Raw genomic sequence first — 21,234 nt, 5'->3', positions numbered from 1 at the left:
TTGAGGAATGGCCCACCTCCAAATGTTCTGTGCGAGCTGGGACAGTTGTAGAGAGTTTTCTACAGAGAGGGAGTGGTCCACAGGAGAATCCAAGTCCATATCAGTTTTCACATAGTTTTAGTGATGGCAACACACTCAAAAAAACTCTGGACCTCTTGAGTTTTTGAACAATAAAGTTTTGAAGGGGGTAATGAGTGTGTTTGGTGTCAAGTCTTAGTGTCCTTAGGCTCAATCCTTGCTTGTATAATCAGAGTCAGAAGTCCTTATTTTGTAGAAAAGTTGCTCTTTATCTGCAGACTGTCGACGTAGCACTCCAGGGATTTTACCCTTACAAATTGAAAAACCGGATTCTATTTTGGAAATTTTTCACAAACGATGAAGAACTGTAAAGAACAAAAAATATTGTAAATAGCCTTGAAAAAGCCCTGGCGCAAATCGCCAAAGGGGCGAAACACGTGTCGGCTGTTCATGTTTTTATCTAAACAAATAAAGAGCAACTTTTCTACAAAATAAGGACTTCTGACTCTGATTATACAAGCAAGGATTGAGCCTAAGGACACTAAGACTTGACACCAAACACACTCATTACCCCCTTCAAAACTGTTGTAGAGAGTGTCCCCCCCCCCCCCCCCCTGTTTTTGTATATAGTACATGGCTGTCATATTGTCCATCCGGATTAAGACAGCTTTGTTTTGTACTTGTAGTTGAAAAGTCTTGAGTGCTAAGAATATGGCTAGCAGCTCTAGATGGTTGATATGGAACAGTTTTTGTTGATTGTTCCATTGACCATGAGTTGTATGATGTAAGAGATGGGCTCCCCATCCTCTGAGAGATGCGTCTATTGTGAGCACTAACTGTGGAACAGGTTCGAGGAACGGCCGCCCCTTTGTCAAGTTTTAGGTGTTCCACCACTGCAGAGAGCGATGCATGCGGCTGTCCACCAACACCAGGTCTGTTAGTTGACCTTGAGCCTGGGTCCACTGTTGTGCCAGGCACTCTTGTAACAGGCGCATTTGCAATCTTGCGTGTGGTACTATGAAGATGCAAGATGCCATCATGACTATTAGTCTCATGAACACTCTGGCTTGCAGAGATTGTTGTTGTTGGAAGACTGTGACTAAGGCTTGAATGCTCTGTATCTTTGCTGGACTGGGATACGCTAGAGCTGTAGATGTGTTTATTGTAGCCCCTAGATACTGGTGTACATGAGAAGGCTGCAGGTGCGACTTGGTGTAGTTGATCGTGAACCCCAAGTTGTGCAACGTTTGAATTGTTTGATGTGTGTGTTGGACACATTGATTGAATGACTTGGCTTTTATGAGCCAGTCGTTTAGATAAGGGAAGACATGTATTTGCTGCCTTCTGAGATGTGCTGCTACTACTGCTAAGCACTTTGTGAACACGCGTGGTGCTGTTGTTAACCCAAATTGAAGGACTTCGAACTGAAAGTGTTGTCCTTGTATTACAAACCTTAGGTACTTCCTGTGAACAGGGTGTATAGGAATGTGAAAGTAGGCATCCTTTAGGTCTAGTGTTGAAGAAGGAGTAGTTTCTGTCCTGTAACTCCAGTTCTGTAGTAGGGGTATCTCTGTTATAGTCATAATCTAGTGAATAGTCCCGCCCATGTGCGTGGACCCCGGCAATCAAAAATAATCTCTTAAGTTGTCAAAATAATGCAGAAACTGCAAAGACACTTAAGAGAGAATTTAAAGACAAGTAATGCAGCCTATATCCACAGGCTACACTGTCCAGTACTTCAACTAGAAATTCCACCAAAAATCACCACACACAGCCCAGCCTGCTAGTTTCTACCATAGAGAAACCTGCCTCCCCCAGTCAAAGACTCAGGAATGATAGAGAGGAAGGTAGGGACAGACAAGCCCCATAGGCTGCCATTATGTGGCTTAAATAGGATACTGTGCCTTTAAGAGAACCTTCCAGACTTCTCCCAGTATCCCAGAATGCATAGCAGGTCCAACTTACTTTCAGTTCTTTTTGAAGGCGTATAAAACGCCAGACCTGCAGCATTGTTTACATGAAGAATTCTCCACCGGGGAGGAGGGAGGGCGCTTATGACTATAACAGAGATACCCCTACTACAGAACTGGAGTTACAGGACAGAAACTACTCCTTCTGTAGTAGGGGATCTCTGTGTATAGTCATAATCTAGTGAATAGAATGGCAAGCCCATCCCCACAATTAAGCGGCGGTGGAGAGTACATACATAATGCCACTAAAGTGCGAACAAATTCCGCAGCGAAGCCTGTCCAACCTGAGCGTCTGCCCTGGCGTCAGTGTCCAGGCAGTAATGCTTAGCAAAGGTATGAACCGACTTCCAAGTGGCTGCCTTGCAGATTTCAGCAATCGGCACGTTACGGAGCAGAGCCGTCGTGGCAGCTTTGCCCCTGGTGGAATGAGCCTTAGGCTTACCTCCTAAGGTCTTATTAGCCTTCTGATAACACAACTGTATGCAGGACACAATCCACCTAGAGATGGACTGCTTAGAGGTCGCAAGACCCGTCCTGACCGATCCATAATTGATAAACAACTGGTCAGACCTACGAATATCTTTGGTTTTATCCAGATAAAATTTCAACACCCTCCTAACATCCAGAGAATGGAGAGACCTCTCCGCTGGGGACGAAGGGTTCTGAAAGAACGTAGGTAAAGTTATAGTCTGGTTGACATGAAAGTCAGAAATAACCTTGGGAAGAAATTTAGGGTGAGTACGCATAACAACCTTAGCAGCATGAAATACAGTATAAGGTTCATTACAACACAACGCCTGAATTTCACTCACCCTGCGGGCCGATGTAATGGCCACGAGGAACGCCGCCTTCCAGGACAGGTGCTGCAACGAAGCCTTATGAATAGGTTCAAAAGGTTCCTTCATCAACCTGGACAGCACCACATTCAATTCCCATGAAGGCGAGGGAAGCCTGACAGGAGGGAATACTTTCTTCAATCCTTCCAGAAAATCTTTGATCACGGGGATCTGGAAAAAGGAAGTCTGTGAAGGGCATTTCCTGTAGGCAGTCAATGCAGCCAGATGAACCCTAATGGAATGCACATTAAGGCCAGACTGCGCCAAATGTAAAAGGTAAGGAAGGATGACATCCTCCTTACAGGTCGTAGGATCATGGTTCTTAGACTGGCACCAGACACAAAACCTCTTCCACTTGTAAGCATATGAAGTCCTAGTGGAAGGTCTCTTGGACTCCTTCAGAATGTCCATGCAATCATCGGGCAGATTAAGATGGCCATACTGCACTATCTCAGGAGCCATGCCGCCAAACTCAAAGACGAGAGGTTGGGGTGTAACATCCGTCCCCCGAACTTCGTGAGAAGGTCCGGCCTGCACGGCAACCGAATGTGAGGAAGGAGAGACCGGTGAAGTAGGTCCGTGAACCACCACTGCCTGGGCCACTCCGGGGCGATGAGTATCATCCGAGCCCTGGACCGGGCCAGCTTGATGAGCACCGCCGGAATCAGGGGAATGGGAGGAAAGGCGTACAGAAAATTGTTCGTCCAGTCGATCCATAACGCATTCCCCAGCGTCCCTTGCTGGAAGTACCTGGAGGCGAAGTCTCTGCACTTGCTGTTTTCGGCGGTGGCGAACAAATCTACATCTGGAGTTCCCCACCTTGCGAAGACTTCTCCTAGTACTTCGTCGTTTATGACCCATTCGTGGTTTTCCTGAAGCAGTCTGCTCAGTGCGTCTGCCTGAACATTCTGCACACCTGGTAGATGGGTGGCCGTTATTGTCAGTCCTCTGGCCAGGAGCCAGTGCCAGATCGTCTGCGCCTCCTGTGACAGAGTGCGCGATCTCGACCCCCCCTGCTTGTTGAGGTAATACATCGTGGTGGTATTGTCCGTCTGTACAAGCAGAGAGTTGGTCCGGAAGGACGGAAGAAAGGCCTTCAGCGCCAAGTGAACAGCTCTGAGTTCCAGGAAATTGATGTGATACGTGGCCTCCATCGGGGACCACGTGCCTTGAATCTGTAGAGTCCCGGAGTGCGCTCCCCATCCCAGAAGAGACGCATCCGTCACGACAGTCTGCGTGGGAATGTCCTTGTGAAAGGGAACCCCTCTGAGGAGATTCTCCGCCGAACACCACCACTTCAGGGACTGAAGAGCATGCAGCGATAGGCGAATCTTGTTGTCCCAAGATCCTTTCCTCTGATCCCACTGGTCCTCCAAGCACTCCTGCAACGGTCTCATGTGCAGCCGTGCGTGTGGCGTCAGGAAGATACAAGAGGCCATCGATCCCAGTAGAGAAGACACCGTCCTCACTGTTGTAGATGGAGTCGTCATAAGAGCCTGAGCCTTCCGAAGGAGTGATAATCGTCGCTCTTCCGAAGGAGACACGCTTGCTGACAGCGTATTGATGGAGGCTCCCAAGTACTGTATGCATTGGACCGGAGTCGGGACAGACTTGGCCATGTTGATGTGCAACCCCAGCTTGTTCAAGAGAACGCACGTCTTCTGGAAGTGCGCTCGCGCTTCCGAGAAGGAGGATGCCTTGATCAGGCAATCGTCCAAGTAAGGGTACACGAACACCTTGTTCTTCCTCAGGTGTGCCGCTACCACCGCCATGCACTTCGAGAATGTCCTTGGCGCAGACTTCAGTCCGAATGGGAGTACTGTGTATTGATAGTGATTGGTGCCGACTTGGAACCGCAGGAACTTCCTGTGTTTGTGTGCAATGGGCACATGGAAGTAAGCATCCTGTAGGTCTATAGCGCAAAGCCAGTCTCCCTGTTGCAACTGAGGGTAGATCTGGTGCAACGACAGCATGCAGAACTTTTCTCTGCGAATCCACTTGTTTGCCTGTCGCAAATCCAGAATGGGCCTGAACTCGTTCTTGTCCTTCTTGCGAACCAGAAAGAACCGGGAGTACAGACCTCTTCCTCTCTGAGACAGAGGTACGTCTTCTATCGCCCTTTTCCTTAACAGGACATCCGCTTCCGCCTGAAGCTCGCGCAGCTGAAACTGCGAGCTGACCGGGGGAATCGCTGGAGGAGGGCTGGTGAACCGAAGACTGTATCCATTGCAAACAATATTCAGCACCCACTTGTCCTGAGTAATTTTTCTCCACTCTGCCAGAAAAAGTTGGATGCTTCCCCCTACCGGAGTGGGTAACGGATCCGGGGGAAGTAAGTTCCTAGGGCCTAGACCCCGCCTGGCCCTTGGGCGCCGGAGCCGACTGCTGGCCTCCTCTGCCCCTCTGCCGCTTCTGGAACGGCTTACGGAACGGCTGCTGCTGTTGCGAGTGCCCCGAAGCCTGTCCCCGTCCTCGGCCTTGTCCTCCGAACCGCCGTTGGAAAGGGCGGTACTGCTTCTTGGTCTCCTTGGGCTTCTCCAGGCCCACAGCCGTCAGCGTTTCGGCCTCCGCCTTCATGCGGGCCATTTCATCATCTGCGTGCTTCCCGAAGAGGGTCTCCCCGGAAAACGGCAGATTGGCCACCCTCTGCTGCGCGTCCGGTTTCAGGGACGTCAGCCGGAGCCAAGCGTGGCGCCGTTGGTTGATCCCGTGGCAGAACCCGTGAGCAGCCAACAGGGAAGAGTCCGCAGCCGCGCTGATTATCTGGTTGGCCACCAGCATCCCCTCACTCAGAACTTCCATGAAGTCTTCACGCTGCTCCCGAGGTAAATGCTCCGCAAAGCGCTCGAGGGAGTCCCAGAGGGAGCGGTCATAACGCCCCAACAGAGCCGTGGCACTCGCCGCTTTCATGGATGTCGCGGAAGTCCCACAGATTTTTCGCCCCGCCGAGTCCATCCACCTAGACTCCTTGTCCGGGGGAACCGTGGAGGTCGGAGTGGTGGCATGCTGCTTGCAGGCCGCCGTGACGATGACAGAGTCAGGCGGAGGCTCCGCTCTCAAAAAGGCCGGATCCGAGTCGGGGGCCCGGTACTTCTTTAGTAGTCTGGACGGGGCCGCCCTCGTCACCGCCGGGGTGAGAAACAGCGCCATAGCCGGTTCTTCCAGGCCCAGCACCAAGGGCAGGAGGGGACGAGACATGTGCCTCTGATGTAGAGTCTCGAAAATTACGGACGTCTTCGGAGTAGGCACTGTCAGTGTAATGCCTAGCTTCGCCGCGCCCCTCAACAGGACGTCCTGAAAGGCAACCAGGTCATCTATCGGGGACACTCTGGTGTCCGGCGACCCCGATAGAGTAGGTGAATAGTCCCCGGTCCCAGATGATCTCGTGCGAGAGCGAGATTCGCGCCTCCTATGGCGGTGTCTCGACCTCGTGGAAGATCTGCGCCTAGAGCGAGAACGAGACCTGCCAGCTCTAGGGCGCTCCTTCGGTTTGCGAGGAGGGGTCTTCCGTGGTTCCTCACGGGGTCTCTTCGGATCCTCCCGGGGCATCGGTTTTGGGGTCCCCTTGGGAGGAGCAGGCAGGGACGGCAGTGAGGTGGACCTCGGCGGAGGAACCACCGGCTGCGGGGTGGCCCCATGCGGAGGGACCGGAGGTGGAGCAGCATCCCCCGAAGGAAGTGGTGGTATGGGCGGAGGGTCCTCCTTAGGTACGGGTGGAGGAGTAGGAGTCCTGGGTCGAGACGGAGTGTACACTTCCGAGTACACCGAGCCCGGTGACCCTTTAGGGGACGGGAGCGGAGACCCTTTAGGGGACGGGAGCGGAGACCCATCCCCATCCGCAGGCGACCGCTTCCTCTTGCGTCCACTGGAAGCTGCGTGACTCCTGGGGCTAGAGCCCCCTCTGTGTCGTTTTGGAGAGGGTGACCTACTCCTCGACGCTGACCGCTGTCTGCTGGACGCAGAACGACGCTTCTCCGGCGTCGAATGGCGCTTCCTGGACTCCGGCGTCGAACGTCGTCCCCTCGACGTCGACCCTCTCATCCTCGGCGTCGAACGTCGACTCCTCGACGTCGATCTCCTCTTGCGCGACCTCTCGCGTCGCCCTCTCGACGTCGGGCGGTCCGCCCTCGACGCCGACCGCCGTCGTCTTGATGTCCTCGACGTCGAGGAGCCCCTCGACGTCGACCGGCGGCGCCGCCTCGACGACGATCGATGGTGTCGCCTCGACGACGACCGACGGTGTTGCCTCGACGGAGAGCGTCGGTGCCGCTTCGACGGCGAGCGTCGATACACGTCCCTGCGCCTTCGGCGTCGGTATGAAGACCTCGACGTCGACGAAGACGATGACGTCGACGGCGGCTTCGATGTCGGCTTCTCCTTCGCCGTCGAGCCGTCACGCCGTCTCGACCCAGAGCCCCGGGGAGACGGGGAGCACGCCGTCGTCATCCCTCTCGACGACGTCGTCGAAGCCCTCGACGTCGATGGAGAATGGGATCGTTGGCTGGACTTCCTGCCCCCGGGGAGCCCCCCAGGGGCCTCAGCCGAGGCAGAGGGATCCCTCCCAGGCTGCCCAGACCCACCTGCAGCACGTTGACGCCTACCCTCCAGGCCAGCCAGCCTGATCTTCAATCTGTCCCTGAGGGTCCTAGCAGAAAGTTGCTGGCAGATAACACACTCCTCAGGGCCATGATCTTCTGGAAGGCACACGATGCAGACATCATGGGGGTCGCTTTTGGCCTTCTTCCTCTCACATGCTGGGCACTTAACAAAAAGGCCAGGCATTTCGGAGCCCCAAAACGCCTAAAAAACAGCACAAAAGTGAGAAGAGAACACCAAGCAGTAACTGCAACACTTTTAAAAGTCAAAAAGTGCAAAAACGAATTCAATAAACCCTTGATAAAGGGAGAGCTCAATGCCAGGGTCCTGTAAGCAGGAGCCGGAAAAAAGAACTGAAAGTAAGTTGGACCTGCTATGCATTCTGGGATACTGGGAGAAGTCTGGAAGGTTCTCTTAAAGGCACAGTATCCTATTTAAGCCACATAATGGCAGCCTATGGGGCTTGTCTGTCCCTACCTTCCTCTCTATCATTCCTGAGTCTTTGACTGGGGGAGGCAGGTTTCTCTATGGTAGAAACTAGCAGGCTGGGCTGTGTGTGGTGATTTTTGGTGGAATTTCTAGTTGAAGTACTGGACAGTGTAGCCTGTGGATATAGGCTGCATTATTTGTCTTTAAATTCTCTCTTAAGTGTCTTTGCAGTTTCTGCATTATTTTGACAACTTAAGAGATTATTTTTGATTGCCGGGGTCCACGCACATGGGCGGGACTATTCACTAGATTATGACTATACACAGAGATCCCCTACTACAGAACAAGTTACTTACCTTCGGTAACGCTTTTTCTAGTGGATACAGTATCTGCCTGTGGATGCCTCACCTTATGAATATCCCCCTACGTTAGCAACGTTCAGAAAATTATTTTGTAGCACGCCGGCGTGGACGACGTCCTAGGAGCACGGCATCACGCGCGACTACGACTGACGTCACGTACTCCTTATTAGGCCTACGTTGGCGTGATGACATCAGTTCCGCCCTTTTTTCCGTGCCTTCTAGGCACCCGGACGGACCAATGACAGTAGATATATACAGTGTACACAGCACATACTATCCAAAATAACACACAGTGTGTAGATAATGTATGAAAAACAAAATATATATACATATACATTTAAATAATGTCATGAAATCAGGTATAGTAGAGTGGACAACGGGGAGACGGGTGGGCATGTGAGGAATCGACAGGCAGATACTATATTCCCCAGATAAAGCGTTACCGAAGGTAAGTAACTTGTTCTTCTGTGGATACATCTGCCAGTGGATTCCTCACCTTGTGAATAGAGTCCCACAGCAGTCCCCACTCCAGGAGGAGGGGGTCCACTCTCCTATACCAGAAAATCCTGGAGGACAGAACGCGCAAAGTGGCCGTCCCTACTCACTTCGGAATCTAAGCAGTAATGCTTCGCGAAAGTGTGGAGGGAAGCCCATGTCGCTGCTCTACAAATGTCCTCTACAGGTACACCCCTAGACAAAGCAGATGTAGAAGACTTTGCTCTAGTGTAATGAGCTCTTATACCCTCTGGAGGGTCTTTACCCGCCAGAGAGTAGCAGATCTTGATGCATAGTATAATCCATCTTGAAAGGGTGCGCTTGTGCACAGCTCTTCCTTTTCTGCAGCCAGCAAAACCAACAAAGAGCTGGTCATCCACTCCATAGTCTCTTGTTCTATCAAGATAAAAGCTCACTGCTCTCTTAGGGCCCAGGCGGTGAAGTCTCTCCTCCTCCTTGGAAGGGTGAGGGGGAGGATAGAAGGTAGGGAAGGTAATAGACTGTCCTAGATGGAAGGGAGTTACCACCTTAGGCAGAAAAGCAGCCCTGGTCCCAAGAACCATTTGTTCAGCATGAATGGTCAAGAACGGGGGCTTTGAACTAAGAGCTTGAAGCTCACTTACCCTCCTTGCCGAGGTAATTGCAACCAGGAAGACCGTCTTAAAAGATAAAAGTCTCAAGGGACACTTGTGCAAAGGTTCGAAAGGAGATCCCATCAGAAATGTAAGCACAAGATTCAAGTCCCATTGAGGCACAATAAAGGGAGTAGGAGGAAATTTGTTTGTAAGACACTTAAAAAACCTTAGAACTACAGGAGATTTAAATAGACGGCTGATCGGTCAGGCAGAGAAATGACAAACAAGCCGAAAGATAACCTTTAACTGTAGCTAAAGCAAACCCTTGCTGTGCTAGGAAAAGAGCAAATTGAAGTATGTCAGATAAATGTGCCCTCAAAGGGTCAATGGACTTCACCCCACACCAAGTCACAAATTTAGACCATCTGTATGAATAGATTGACTTGGTGGAGTCACGCCTGGCCGATAGAATGACATCCACCACATCATGTGGGAGAGAAAAGGAATTCAGGTTGCCACGTTCAATCTCCAGACATGAAGGTGTAAGGTCTGGAGGTGGGGGTGTAAAACCTGACCCTCCATCTGAGAGAGGAGATCTGCCCTGAGAGGGAGACGGAGCGGCGGGCACGAGGAGAGGTGGAGTAGATCTGTGTAACACACCCTTCTTGGCCAATCCGGGGCGATCAAAATAACTTGGGCCCGGTCTTGGCGAATCTTCCTCAGAACCGAAGGAATCAAGGGTATGGGAGGAAACGCGTAAAGGAGCTGTGAGTCCCAACTCAACTGAAACGCGTCTCACAAGGCTCCCTGCATCGGATACTGGAGACTGCAGAATGACTGGTAGTGAGCATTCTCGTGAGTGGCAAACAGGTCCACCTGAGGAGTTTCCCACGTCCGAAAGACGTGACGAACTACCTCTGGATGAAGCCTCCACTCGTGATCGGCGGAGAACTGCCGACTGAGACTGTCTGCACGCACATTCAGAACTCCGGCCAGATGATTTGCCATCCAACAAATCTGATGGTCCAGAAACGCAGAGCCTCTCTGCAGAGACACTGCGACCCTACTCCTCCCTGCTTGTTGACATACCGCATCGCAGTGGTGTTGTCCGTCAGGACCTGAACCGACCGACCGCGAGGGGAGGAAGGCCTTGAGTGCCAGACGTATCGCCCGCAATTCCAGAAGGTTGATGTGAAGCAACCTTCCCTCTGGAGACCAAAGACCCTTGATCTCCAGATCCCCCAGATGATGCATCTGTTATCACTGTGGCCACCGATGGAGGTAGTTGAAAGGGCTTTCCTTGGGACAGATTGCCCTCCACACTCCACCAAGACAGATCTGCTGCAGTTTCTCTGGAGATCCTGATCGACTCCCTGAGATCTCCGTTGTGTTGATACCACTGCCTGCGGAGGCACCACTGGAGTGCCCTCATATGCCAGCGTGCATGGTTGACCAGCAGAATGCAGGAAGTCATCAGACCGAGCAGACGAAGGACCTTCAAGACTGGAACGACTGCTCCATTGTGAAATAAAGGAATCATTTCCTGTATGTCGCGAATCCGTTGTGGAGGAGGGAATGCCCGACATACAGTTGTATCCAGTACCGCACCAATGAACAGGTTGCTCTGGGAGAGCACCAGGTGAGATTTGGGTACATTTATCGAAAAACCCAACCTGTACAACAACGGAGTTGTGACTTGCAGATGATGGAGCACTTTCTCTGGAGATTCCTCCTTGATCAGCCAATCGTCCAGATAAGGGAAGCCTGGAATCTCTGATCTTCTGAGATGTGCTGCCACCACAGCCATCACCTTGGTAAAGACTCGAGGCGCAGAAGTAAGACCAAATGGAAGGACTACAAACTGGTAATGTTGCGATCCCACCATAAAACGGCGATACTTCCTGTGCGACTTCAGGTTTGGGATGTGAAAATATGCATCCTGCAAGTCTATCGATACCATCCAGTCTTCTTCCCCAGCGCTTGAAGAACCTGCGCAAGTGTGAGCATCTTGAAGTTCTCCTGCTTCAGATAAAGGTTCAAGATCCTGAGATCCAGGATTGGACGAAGTCTGCCATCCTTCTTGGGGGATCAGGAAATACCGGGAGTAGCATCCCTGACCCCTTTCTTGCTCCGGAACCTCCTCTATTGCACCCTTTCTCAACAATGCCAGGACTTCCTCCTGCAGAAGTAGCAGGTGGTCCTCCGGGCAAAAACCTTGGCAAGGAGGGTAATTCAGAGGGAATTCCCGAAAGGGAATTGCATACCCATTCTCTACGAGATTGAGAACCCAAAAGGTCCGACGTGACCGATTCCCAATCCCATAGAAAATAGGCAAGCCGACCCTATACAGGACCCGCATGATCCGGAATGGCGAATCTAGGGCTGCTTTCCTGTAGTAGGAGGGGGGTGGGTAGAGGAAGAGAAGGAGGAGACCTGACGTCCTCGAGGACAACCCATTTGTTTTCCTCTGTAAGATATATACAACAGATTTTGTTGCTGCTGCCGTTGCTGTGATTGCTTGTAGGGACGAAAAGAAGATCTTCCAAAGTCCCTATATCTTTTGCCCATAGATCCTCTAGTTTGCAAATCTAAAGATCTGGCTGTAGCTCTGCTGTCCTTGAACCTCTCCAATGCAGCATCAGCTTTCTTCCCAAAAAGGCCTGAGCCATCAAAGGGCAAATCCATTAAAGCAGCCGGACCATCCGCAGGGAACTCGGAAGTCTTCAGCCAGGCAGCTCTTCTGGTGGCAATCGAAGACCCCATGAGTCTAGCCACTGAATCCGCTGAGTCCATACCACTTTGTATGACCTGCCGAGCAGCAGCCCAAGTGTTAGAAATCACCTCATTAAAAAAAATTTGTGTCCTCCTCAGGAAGCTTAGGAGACAGCTGTTTAACAGTATCCATTAAAGCGTGGATATATCGACCCAGCAAACAAGTGGCATTTGTAGATTTTAGGGCCATACTGGCTGACGAAAACACTTTGTTAGCATTTTGGTCCTGCTTTTTGGAATCCTCATCACCAGGTATCTGGGGAAAAGCACCTGCAGATCTTTTAGAGCAGGCAGCTTGTACTACCAAACTCTCTGGTAAGGGATGAGTAGATACAAATTCAGGGTCGCCAGGAGCCACTCTATTACGCCTTGCAACAGCCTTAGAAACTGCAGGAGCTGTAAGTGGTCTATTGCATACCTCCAAGATGTGATCAGTCAGAGCCTCAGTAAAAGGAAGTAAAGGCTCAACAGCAGATGAAGGTGAATGGAGGACTTCAGTTAGAATGTTCGACTTATACTCAACAGATGGCAAAGTCAAATTTAACATCTGCAGCCTTTTTAATTACCACATGGTAGGGAGCCACATCTTTTGAAGGAGCATCAGATACTGTGGCAAACTCCCAATCAGGAAACAGTTCTAGACCACTTGCATCCTGTAGATCGTCAAAATAATCCTCCTGATCTTGAAGCTCACCTTCTTCAATTTCAGCTTCCCCATAACCTCTCCTCCAAAAGGCGATGTGCTTTGCGCCTCGACCACTCTATTCGTAGGATCCGGTATCGACTCCGAAGGAGCCGGCGACGAATGTGGAGCTGGAGTCGAACGAGGAGCTGGAGCTGGCGTCGAACGAGTAGCTGGAGCCGGCGTCGAACTTAGATTTGGATCTCGAAGTCGTTCCGGAGCCGGTGAAGCCGTAAGCGGCGTCGATGACTTCGGCAGCGCCGAAAGATGCCAAGGTGGAGCTGGCATAAACAGCGCCGGAGCATAGGCTTGGGGAACCCCCAAATTGTATGCCAACGGACCCATGGGACCAGCCGGTGCTCCAGAGGGGTACACGTCTCTCGCATAAACACCATACATGGCGTTTAAAAAATGCGAAGGGTCCTGTCCTGGACCCGGAAAAGGAGGGTACGAACCCACCGGCTGCTCCTGAGGAGGCTTCACCGGAATAGACTCCTCTTGATACTCTTGTTCCTCGGGTTGGTTTACCAGCGTCGTCAACCTTGAGCAACAGGAACTTCCTCCTCTTTTTCCTCATGTCCCGAAGACTGAGATTGATCCGGAGACTGATTCAACATCGGAGCCGGTGAATGTTCCCGAAACTCCAAAGGCGAGGCCTCACCTCCATGACTTCGAACTGGAGAGGGTGATCTAATGTCCTTACGAAGTTACTATCAACTCAACAGAAGATCCCTCGAAACCGTTAGCGTCAACGACGCGGAAAAAAGGGAACTGATGTCATCACGCTGATGTAGGCCTAATAAGGAGTCAGTGACGTCAGTCGGAGTCGCGCGCGATGCCGTGCTCTTATGACGTTGTCCACGCCGGCGTGCTACAAAAGAATTTTCGGAACGTTGCCGACACAGGGGGGATATTCGCAAGGTGAGGTATCCACTGGCAGATATATCCATCAGAAAGGAAATCGCCTTGTTGCAGTAGTGGGAGCATTTGTTGCAGAGTGATCATATGAAAATGATCTAATTGTATGTACTGATTGAGGGGCCTGAGGTCGAGAATTGGTCTTAGTGTCCCGTCCTATTTGGGAATTAGAAAATACAGCGAGTAAACCCCTGTTCTTCTAAAGGAACTAATTGAATGGCATCCTTTTGTAAAAGTGACAGAACTTCTTGTTGGAGCAGAGTCAGGTGGTTTGTAGACATGGGACGCTGCCTGGGAGGTATGTGTGGAGTGGTTGCTGTAAGTTCTAGGCAGTAGCCATGTTGGATAATCTGACTCACCCACTTGTCTGTTGTGATGGAGTTCCAGACAGGCAGGAACTGTGTTAATGTGCCCCTACTGGAGTGGAATGCTGTTGGGGGAGCAGAGGGAAGTCACTGTCTTGTGGCGGAAGAGGATGTTTGTGTGTGAGATTTGAAAGATGTTGTGGTTTCTGCTCCAGTTTGTTTGGAGCCCCCTCTGGAGAAAGAGCGACGAAAGGAACCTCTAGCTGGTGTGGACTGTAAAGCCCCCATAGACTTGGCGGTGTCCGTATATTTCTTCATCTTTTCGAGTGCAGTGTCCACTTCTGGGCCAAATAATTGGTTGGTTTAAAATGGTAGTTTGCACTTCCTGTTTAAACCCGGAAATGCTTAGCCACGCATGTCTCCTAAGTATGACACTGGTATTCACAGCTCTAGATGCGGTGTCTGCAGCATCTAGTGCACATTTTATTGAGGAATTTGAAATTAACTTGCCTTCCTGTATGAGGTCAGTTGCCTGGGCTTTATACTGATCTGGTAGATGCTCAAGTAGTTTTTCTAATTGATCATAATGAGCCCTATCGTAACAACAGAGGAGGGCTTGTGTATTAACTATACGCCATATGTTAGTGGCTTGTGCAGCTATTCTTTTACCTGACGCATCAATTACTTTGGATTCTTTGTCAGGTGGGCATGCTTCGCCAGAAGTTTGAGAATTTTCCCTTTTCCTAGCATTGGACACAAACTAAAGAATCTAATGTTAGGTGTCCTTTAATGTAGACTGCATCTGTGGGTGCAGGCCTATATTTTTTCTCAATTCTGGGGTTCAAATTTCTAGTGCGTACCGGGTCTTTAAATACCTCCGGAGCATGTTTGATGACCCCTTTAATCATGGGAAGAATTTGAACAGACTGTTGAGACTGTTCAAAGGTATCTAAGAGAAAATCCTCCTCAGTCTCATCAGAATGCATGGTGACTTTGTGGTAAGCAGCAGCTCTGTTTATTAAATGACCAAAACCAATGTTATCCTCTGGAGGGGAAGGTTTTGAAGGGTATAAGTGCGGGTCAGGAATGTCAGGCGCATTTTGTGGGTTTGGCAAGTCTCATATAACGTCATCCACGTGGTATGGGAAAGGTTCATCTGTATCATCCCCTCCACCCAGACTATATTCATCATCATCATGTTGAGGTGAATGTGATGATAAAAGTGGAGAATGTGCTGGAGAGATTTGAGGGGATATGTGAGGAGGAACAGGAGGAGGAGGTATAGGAAAGGAAAAGTGCATAGGGGATTTCGCACAGTTTTTTTTTCTTGGTAGGAACCACAGGTGTGGGCGGTGCATCTGCTGGTCTCTTCTTGTGAGGTAGCTTCTATATGGCCTGTTTTTGGGTCGATGTAGATTTTCTTTTTTCGAGGATCTGGCAAGAAAAGTTCCTCCTCATGTACAACCTTCTTGGGCGTCGGTTTTTTCGGTTCTAGCCGAGGTTGTATTGTGTTTTTAGCTTTGGGGGGTGTTGAAACGTCCTTTGGCGTAGTTTTTGGTGCCGAAGGTTTGTTTTCGGCTTGGTAGGCAGGTAGGCAGGTTCGAGGGTTCGGGCACATCGGAATCGGGCCTTGCGGGCTTCGGCACTGAAGGTGTTTTCGGTGTGGGAGCTGGTGTCGTCTGCTTCGAGGCGCCGGACGAGGGCTTCACACTTTTAGGTTTAGAAGTGGACGGCTTCGGAGCCAGTACTTCTTTCGGTTTCGGTGCTGATAATTCTTTAGGCTTTGGTGCAGAGAGGTCTTTCTGTTTCAGTTCCGAGCCATCCTTGGTTTCAGTGCCGAGCTAGCTTTGGGTTTTGGTGCCGATGGAAGAGGTGGAATCGGCACGTGCGGCTTGCTCGGTGCCGAGACACTAGAAGGCTTAGTAGTTTTCTTCGGAGCCGGGCTCGAAGGCGGGGCTTTTGAAGCAGGTGTTCGGTCTCGACTGGGCTCAGCGGGCGGAGTGCTGACCTTTGCCTTCGGTTTGGGAACTGAATGTGGTGCAGGGGCAGTAGTACTCACCCGCTGACCCGATGGAATGGAGTCATCTGAGTCGTCTGCCTCTGATACGGTCTGGAGATCAGGCGAATCTTCTTCAGGAACGAGCTGGACCTCTTCATCGAAGATATCTTCCGGTTCCGGAGCTGATCTCCTCATTTCGTGTTGACGGGCCCTCCAATCTTAGATGGTTTTCTTTGATCGGAAGGATGCACAAGCTGTGCAGGTCGATTCCTCGTGTTCTGGCGATAGACAGAGGTTGCAGACCTCGTGGTGATCGCTATGTGTCCATGAGGTGTAGGCCGCACGGCGACGATAGGCCCAACGGCCCACGTCGATGACAGGAATGGAATCGATGGCATCAAAACTATTGTAGTCTATGTCGAAAGTAGTTTTTTGAAGTTTGAGGAAGTTTTGCGTTTCGATGTGCTTGAAAAAGTGTTTTTCTAGACGGAGCGGTGAAACTTTCATCCAAACCCAGTGGCAGAAAAAAACAATCTAAGGATGGAGCCGATGCCCATGCGCAGTATTGCCCAAGGGAGGAGTCACCTATCTTGTGACTACAAAGACTTCTTCCAAGACAACAACCTGCAATCATCCGAGCCCAACACCAGGTGGCGATCTAATGCTAAGTTTACAATCTGCAGCTCATATGCCTCGAATATATATATATATATATATATATATATATATATATATATATATATATATATATATAAATTATAAACTTACCTGCCTAATACTTACAGTTTCATTGTGAAGGCATGCGTGGTAAAAGCATAGTCCTAAAGATCTGCATGGTAAAGTCATGCGTGGTTCTGGCTGTGTTGTAAAGGCTGTTTCCCAGTTTAAAAAGATGTGTTGAATACATGATATGCTGCAGTGCCATCAGAGGACGATGTCCAAAAGGGGAAGGCTCCAAGACAGAGTCGTCCTGAGATTTAAAGTTGCAGTTTCCCTATGGGTAATCACCCTCATGTGGTGGATGTGACTGGCCATAGAGGTATTGTAGGCCTATAGTGTTCGGAGTCTGAGATTATGTGAGGCGCCCACTGTGGTGGAGGCGACCTATGCAGTGACTGAGGTAGGTATGGCCTAGAGCTGGGATGTGATGGTCAAGGCTGTGGTGGGGGAGACCCTGGAGTTGCCCCAGTAATTTGGGCCTTTTAGGTATGGGTTATCCCACCTTTTACTTAGAAAATGCCTCCTCTTCTGTAAGGGAATGCGGTCTGACTGCTGTGTTGCTACAGGGCAAGTGAGACCTTTTTGGAACTGCATATATGTAGTCTCCTCTGTTTCACATCTGGGATCACAGCAGCTCTTATGGGTACAAGCACGCCTGGAGTTGACAGCTTTTTAAATGCAGACCTAAGTGTCAATTTCGGAGCAGGGGGGCAGGCTCGCTGCCCGACTGGTGTCTCTGCGGCTTGAGGCCTTTTGGAAAGAAGGTAACGCTTGGCATGGAGGCATCTCCAGAGCCAGGTGCCAGAGCCTCTTTGCCTAAGGTTCAGGGCTCGATGCCCAACTACCTTGGGAGTGGTGCTTCGCCTTGGAATTTGGGTGTTTGATGCCAAACCATGGAGCCAGTCCTCTGGTGTAGGTGGTGATTTGGGGGTGCTCCGGGTGTATTAGCCTTCAGTGCAGCATGTGCCCCCAACTATACTTCCTCCTTCACAAAACAACATCCCAAAAAGCTGGTTCTAGGATGGTTCGGCGCCTGTCCTGGTGCAAATCTGGAGGTTTTCTTCCCTGTGAGCCACATTTCTAGCGTACTTCTGGGCACTGACACTGCATCCAGTGACATTTCGTCTTGTACCAAATTGTCTTTTCATCTTGACACCTGGCAGGCCTTTATATCAAGAGGCAGGTTGAGTTTACCACAGTCATTTGCATTGTAATTCAGCAGAACTGGAAGGATTTGTTCTGCATCACCCCCTTTCCCACAGTCCTTTTCATATGACTAGATGTACTGCAGATCCTACCAATCTAGGTTGAATCCGAACTTTGATCCACCATGGAAAAACATTACAAAAACGAAAGCTTGAGTGCTGGTTCTGGGTATCGAGGGCATTTAAACTACAAACTATGCATTTCTCCTTTAGGAACAGTCTATCAGACATGGTGGTGTATAATCTTTAATGATCAGCTTTCAGTGCAACAATTTACAGCTGAAACCAATGTGACCCATTGCTCTGGTTTCTGCTGCACTTCTATGTCCTGACAAGGATCAAGGCACTGTTTTGATTTTTCTTAGCCTACAAAAACTCCAAGCCACAGCTGGCGCCCTGTTGTGGCAAAGACAGTTCTGTGCCTTAGGAAGAAGATAGCTACTGTTTGGATTTTGTCTTAGCCTATTAAACAAATCCAAATAGAGTCTGGCTCTCTGATGGGGTATAACACTGGGAATCTGTTCCCCAGCAACGAGCCAGAAGTTGCCTAGATATTTTCTTAAAGTAACAAAAAAACACAAAGCATAAGTGATTCTATGCTTGGGCACATCGGTGTTAGGATTTTTTCTTAGCCTAAGAAAAAATCCAAACCATGTCTTGTTCTTTTCTGACATATTTGAATGCGTCTGTGAAGCATCAAGTAAGTCGATCATGTTTGGATTTTTCCTTGGTCTAAGAAAAAAACAAAACAGATTCCTTGCTGGGACCCAGTACTCTGTCTGTGATCCAGAAATAAGCCAGACACGGTTTTGATTTTTTCTTACGTTAAGGCAAAAATCCAAGCAGGATCTGGCTCCTTGCTGGGGCACAGACCCACAGCTCCTTCTCTCAGAAGTATATTCTGAGGAAGGAGTCTCTCAGGATGTCATCTGGATATGAAGGAGCTGTGTGAAATAAAAAGGAAATAGGGAAGGGACTAAGAACAATCCCAGTCCCTTCCAACCAGTGAATCCAGAGTCACTTCTCTCGGTAGGTGGGGAGGTAAGAAACTGGGGCACTCCTGCCTCCTCGCCGACCTGCCTTCCTCCTTAAACAGAAAAATTGGATCAAATTAGTGGGCATAGCTAGATAGAAGCCAGGGTAATCCCTTATAGGTCCATCCATATGATGAGCGACATTACTAGTGGCGTCACATGCTTATTATTGAGGCAGGCTAGAAAGGAGTATTGGGCCATGTCATTCAAGAGTTTTACAGCACCCAGATCGAGCACTGGCAAACTCCCTGCGAGCGCCATCAGGAGTTTGTTCTTTTCTTTGTCCCTCAAAATGGGGGACAAATAGGTGCCGACCCAGGGGATGTAAAAAAGAAAAAAAAAAAAAAAAAAAAAAAAGAAAAAAAGAATTCATATAAAGGTCAATCCCACCTTTTGGGTCATTTTGTATATACAATTTGAGCAAAGATGAAACAGTGAATACAGGGAACGATATTTAGAACACTTTACAAACTGAGGGACAGAAAGAGGTTTTATGGAAACAGTGCCATAGTTTATTTTCATTTCTTTTGGAAACATTTTATAGTTTACACTTTCAAACATTAAATTATATAATCAGTAATAAAATATTTCCAAATGCTGGCGGTGGCACACCATTTCCCAGCGGATTCCCACTTCAAACCCCCTTAAAAACCAGGAGGAACGTTGTTCATTAAGCAGCCAAACACGTATGTGTGCAAGTGAATACACACATACATAAATACAGTTTTCAGCCAAAAACTATGTACATTCATATACATGTTTATATACATTAAGTACAAATGTGTTTTGTAAATATATACAAATTTGTAAACAAATTAATGAGGCAGTCTAGAAGGAATCCTTAATTTCTAGAAGACAAACCTCATACATGTTCTGATAAAATAAGCAACTAAACTGCATTTATTTAAGGACACGAACACTCACCATTAAAACAGACAATATTATTTTACAGTGTAACAAAAATTTACATATGTACAATAAATGCACAGAATTTTGGAAATGGACACATTTTTAGAGGACGCTGATCAGTATGCTGTAGTTATTTTAATTCAATCAACGTTTTTAACTCCTTTATATTGTAATCAGCTGCAAGAGCTACTGCGTGGTTCAAAGCATGGACAGTTGCCAGAAGTTTCACGATTTGTTTTATTTGATCCCTAAATAAAAAAAGACAAGAGATTAGGAGAACACTCAGTATAAAAGAAAGCAAGTATGAAGACATGATTAAGGTTTCAAATTTTGAAAGTGTCAGATACCAAATGTATTTTAAATATTAATTGTTATGACTATTTGATCAGATACTAATATTAGTTTTATCAATATACCAAATATGTTGGCTTTAGGTGTTTTATGGATGAAGTACCTCATGGTTTCCCACATAATCCAGAGCTGCCTTGCCTTATCTTCTCAAACCCCTATAAAGTTTTATATGAAGTAGTCCTATACAATTTTAGATCCTTTTTCAATTGAAAGTGAACGAAAGATCTTCATCCACAATATGTGGTTGTGTGTATAGTTAGGACCAAAGTTACCACAGGAACAGCGTTTTTTGTTTTGCCAATCACTTTGGTGCCGCTTGACAAATCTTCACGAAATCTTCAAAAAGTCCCCTTTTTGGCTCAACTGCTGTGTTGAAAGTTTTGTGATGATCAGCAAAGTGGGGCCCAAGAAAAAAGGGTTTCCCCCATGTTATATCTATGGAGATTTTTCATTTTTTGAACATGACTACAACCTTAACAGCTGAACGGTATTACAACAAATTTGGTAGAAAGCTAGATGTTGGTCCAGAAAAGTGTGCTTTTTGTGATTTCTGGGAGCCCAAATTCCGATTGAAACCCTACTGAAAATTGATTGGCTGCCAACACTTCAACCAGGAAGTGTTGGCAGCCATATGGGACTCGGTTAAACAGAGTCCCACAGAACATGTAAAAAAAAAATCAAATGGAAAAGTGGCAGGGTAGAAACATCCTGCCTACCCCCACACCCCCATATTCTCGCCCAAGTGCAGGGTCCCCGGAATAATAAAAATTATATATGAAAAACATATATATATATATATATATATATATATATATATATATATATATATATATATATATATATATATATATATATATATATATATACAGCTATATATCATTTTTTCTCATAACAATGCAGACCGTATATAGGAGGCTAAACAATTCTATCATAAAATAAATACTTGTGCAAACACATAATGAAAATATGAACCACAGGAGGGCAAGTATCACTTGAGCTCTTTTTAATGAGTACAACTCATGAAAACTTCAAAAAGAGCAGGCATGGTTAGCCTACAG

General features: G+C 48.4%; 1 protein-coding gene across 1 annotated transcript in view; it reads right to left on the bottom strand.

Annotated features, from left to right (window-relative positions):
* Positions 1 to 19,405: 19,405 nt before the first annotated feature.
* The window catches only part of PAXBP1 (PAX3 and PAX7 binding protein 1), a 79,553-nt gene continuing 77,724 nt past the window's right edge, over positions 19,406 to 21,234 (bottom strand). Inside the window, exon 10 of the mRNA XM_086933990.1 lies at positions 19,406 to 20,073. Within this exon, the coding sequence (XP_086790116.1) occupies positions 19,956 to 20,073 (118 nt within the window). The 3' untranslated portion in view covers positions 19,406 to 19,955. The remainder of the gene's footprint in view (positions 20,074 to 21,234) is intronic.

The sequence above is a fragment of the Lissotriton vulgaris genome, chromosome 8 (assembly GCF_964263255.1).
Source record: "Lissotriton vulgaris chromosome 8, aLisVul1.2, whole genome shotgun sequence".
Lineage (NCBI taxonomy): Eukaryota > Metazoa > Chordata > Amphibia > Caudata > Salamandridae > Lissotriton > Lissotriton vulgaris.
This window is presented reverse-complemented; position numbering and strand designations above follow the sequence as displayed.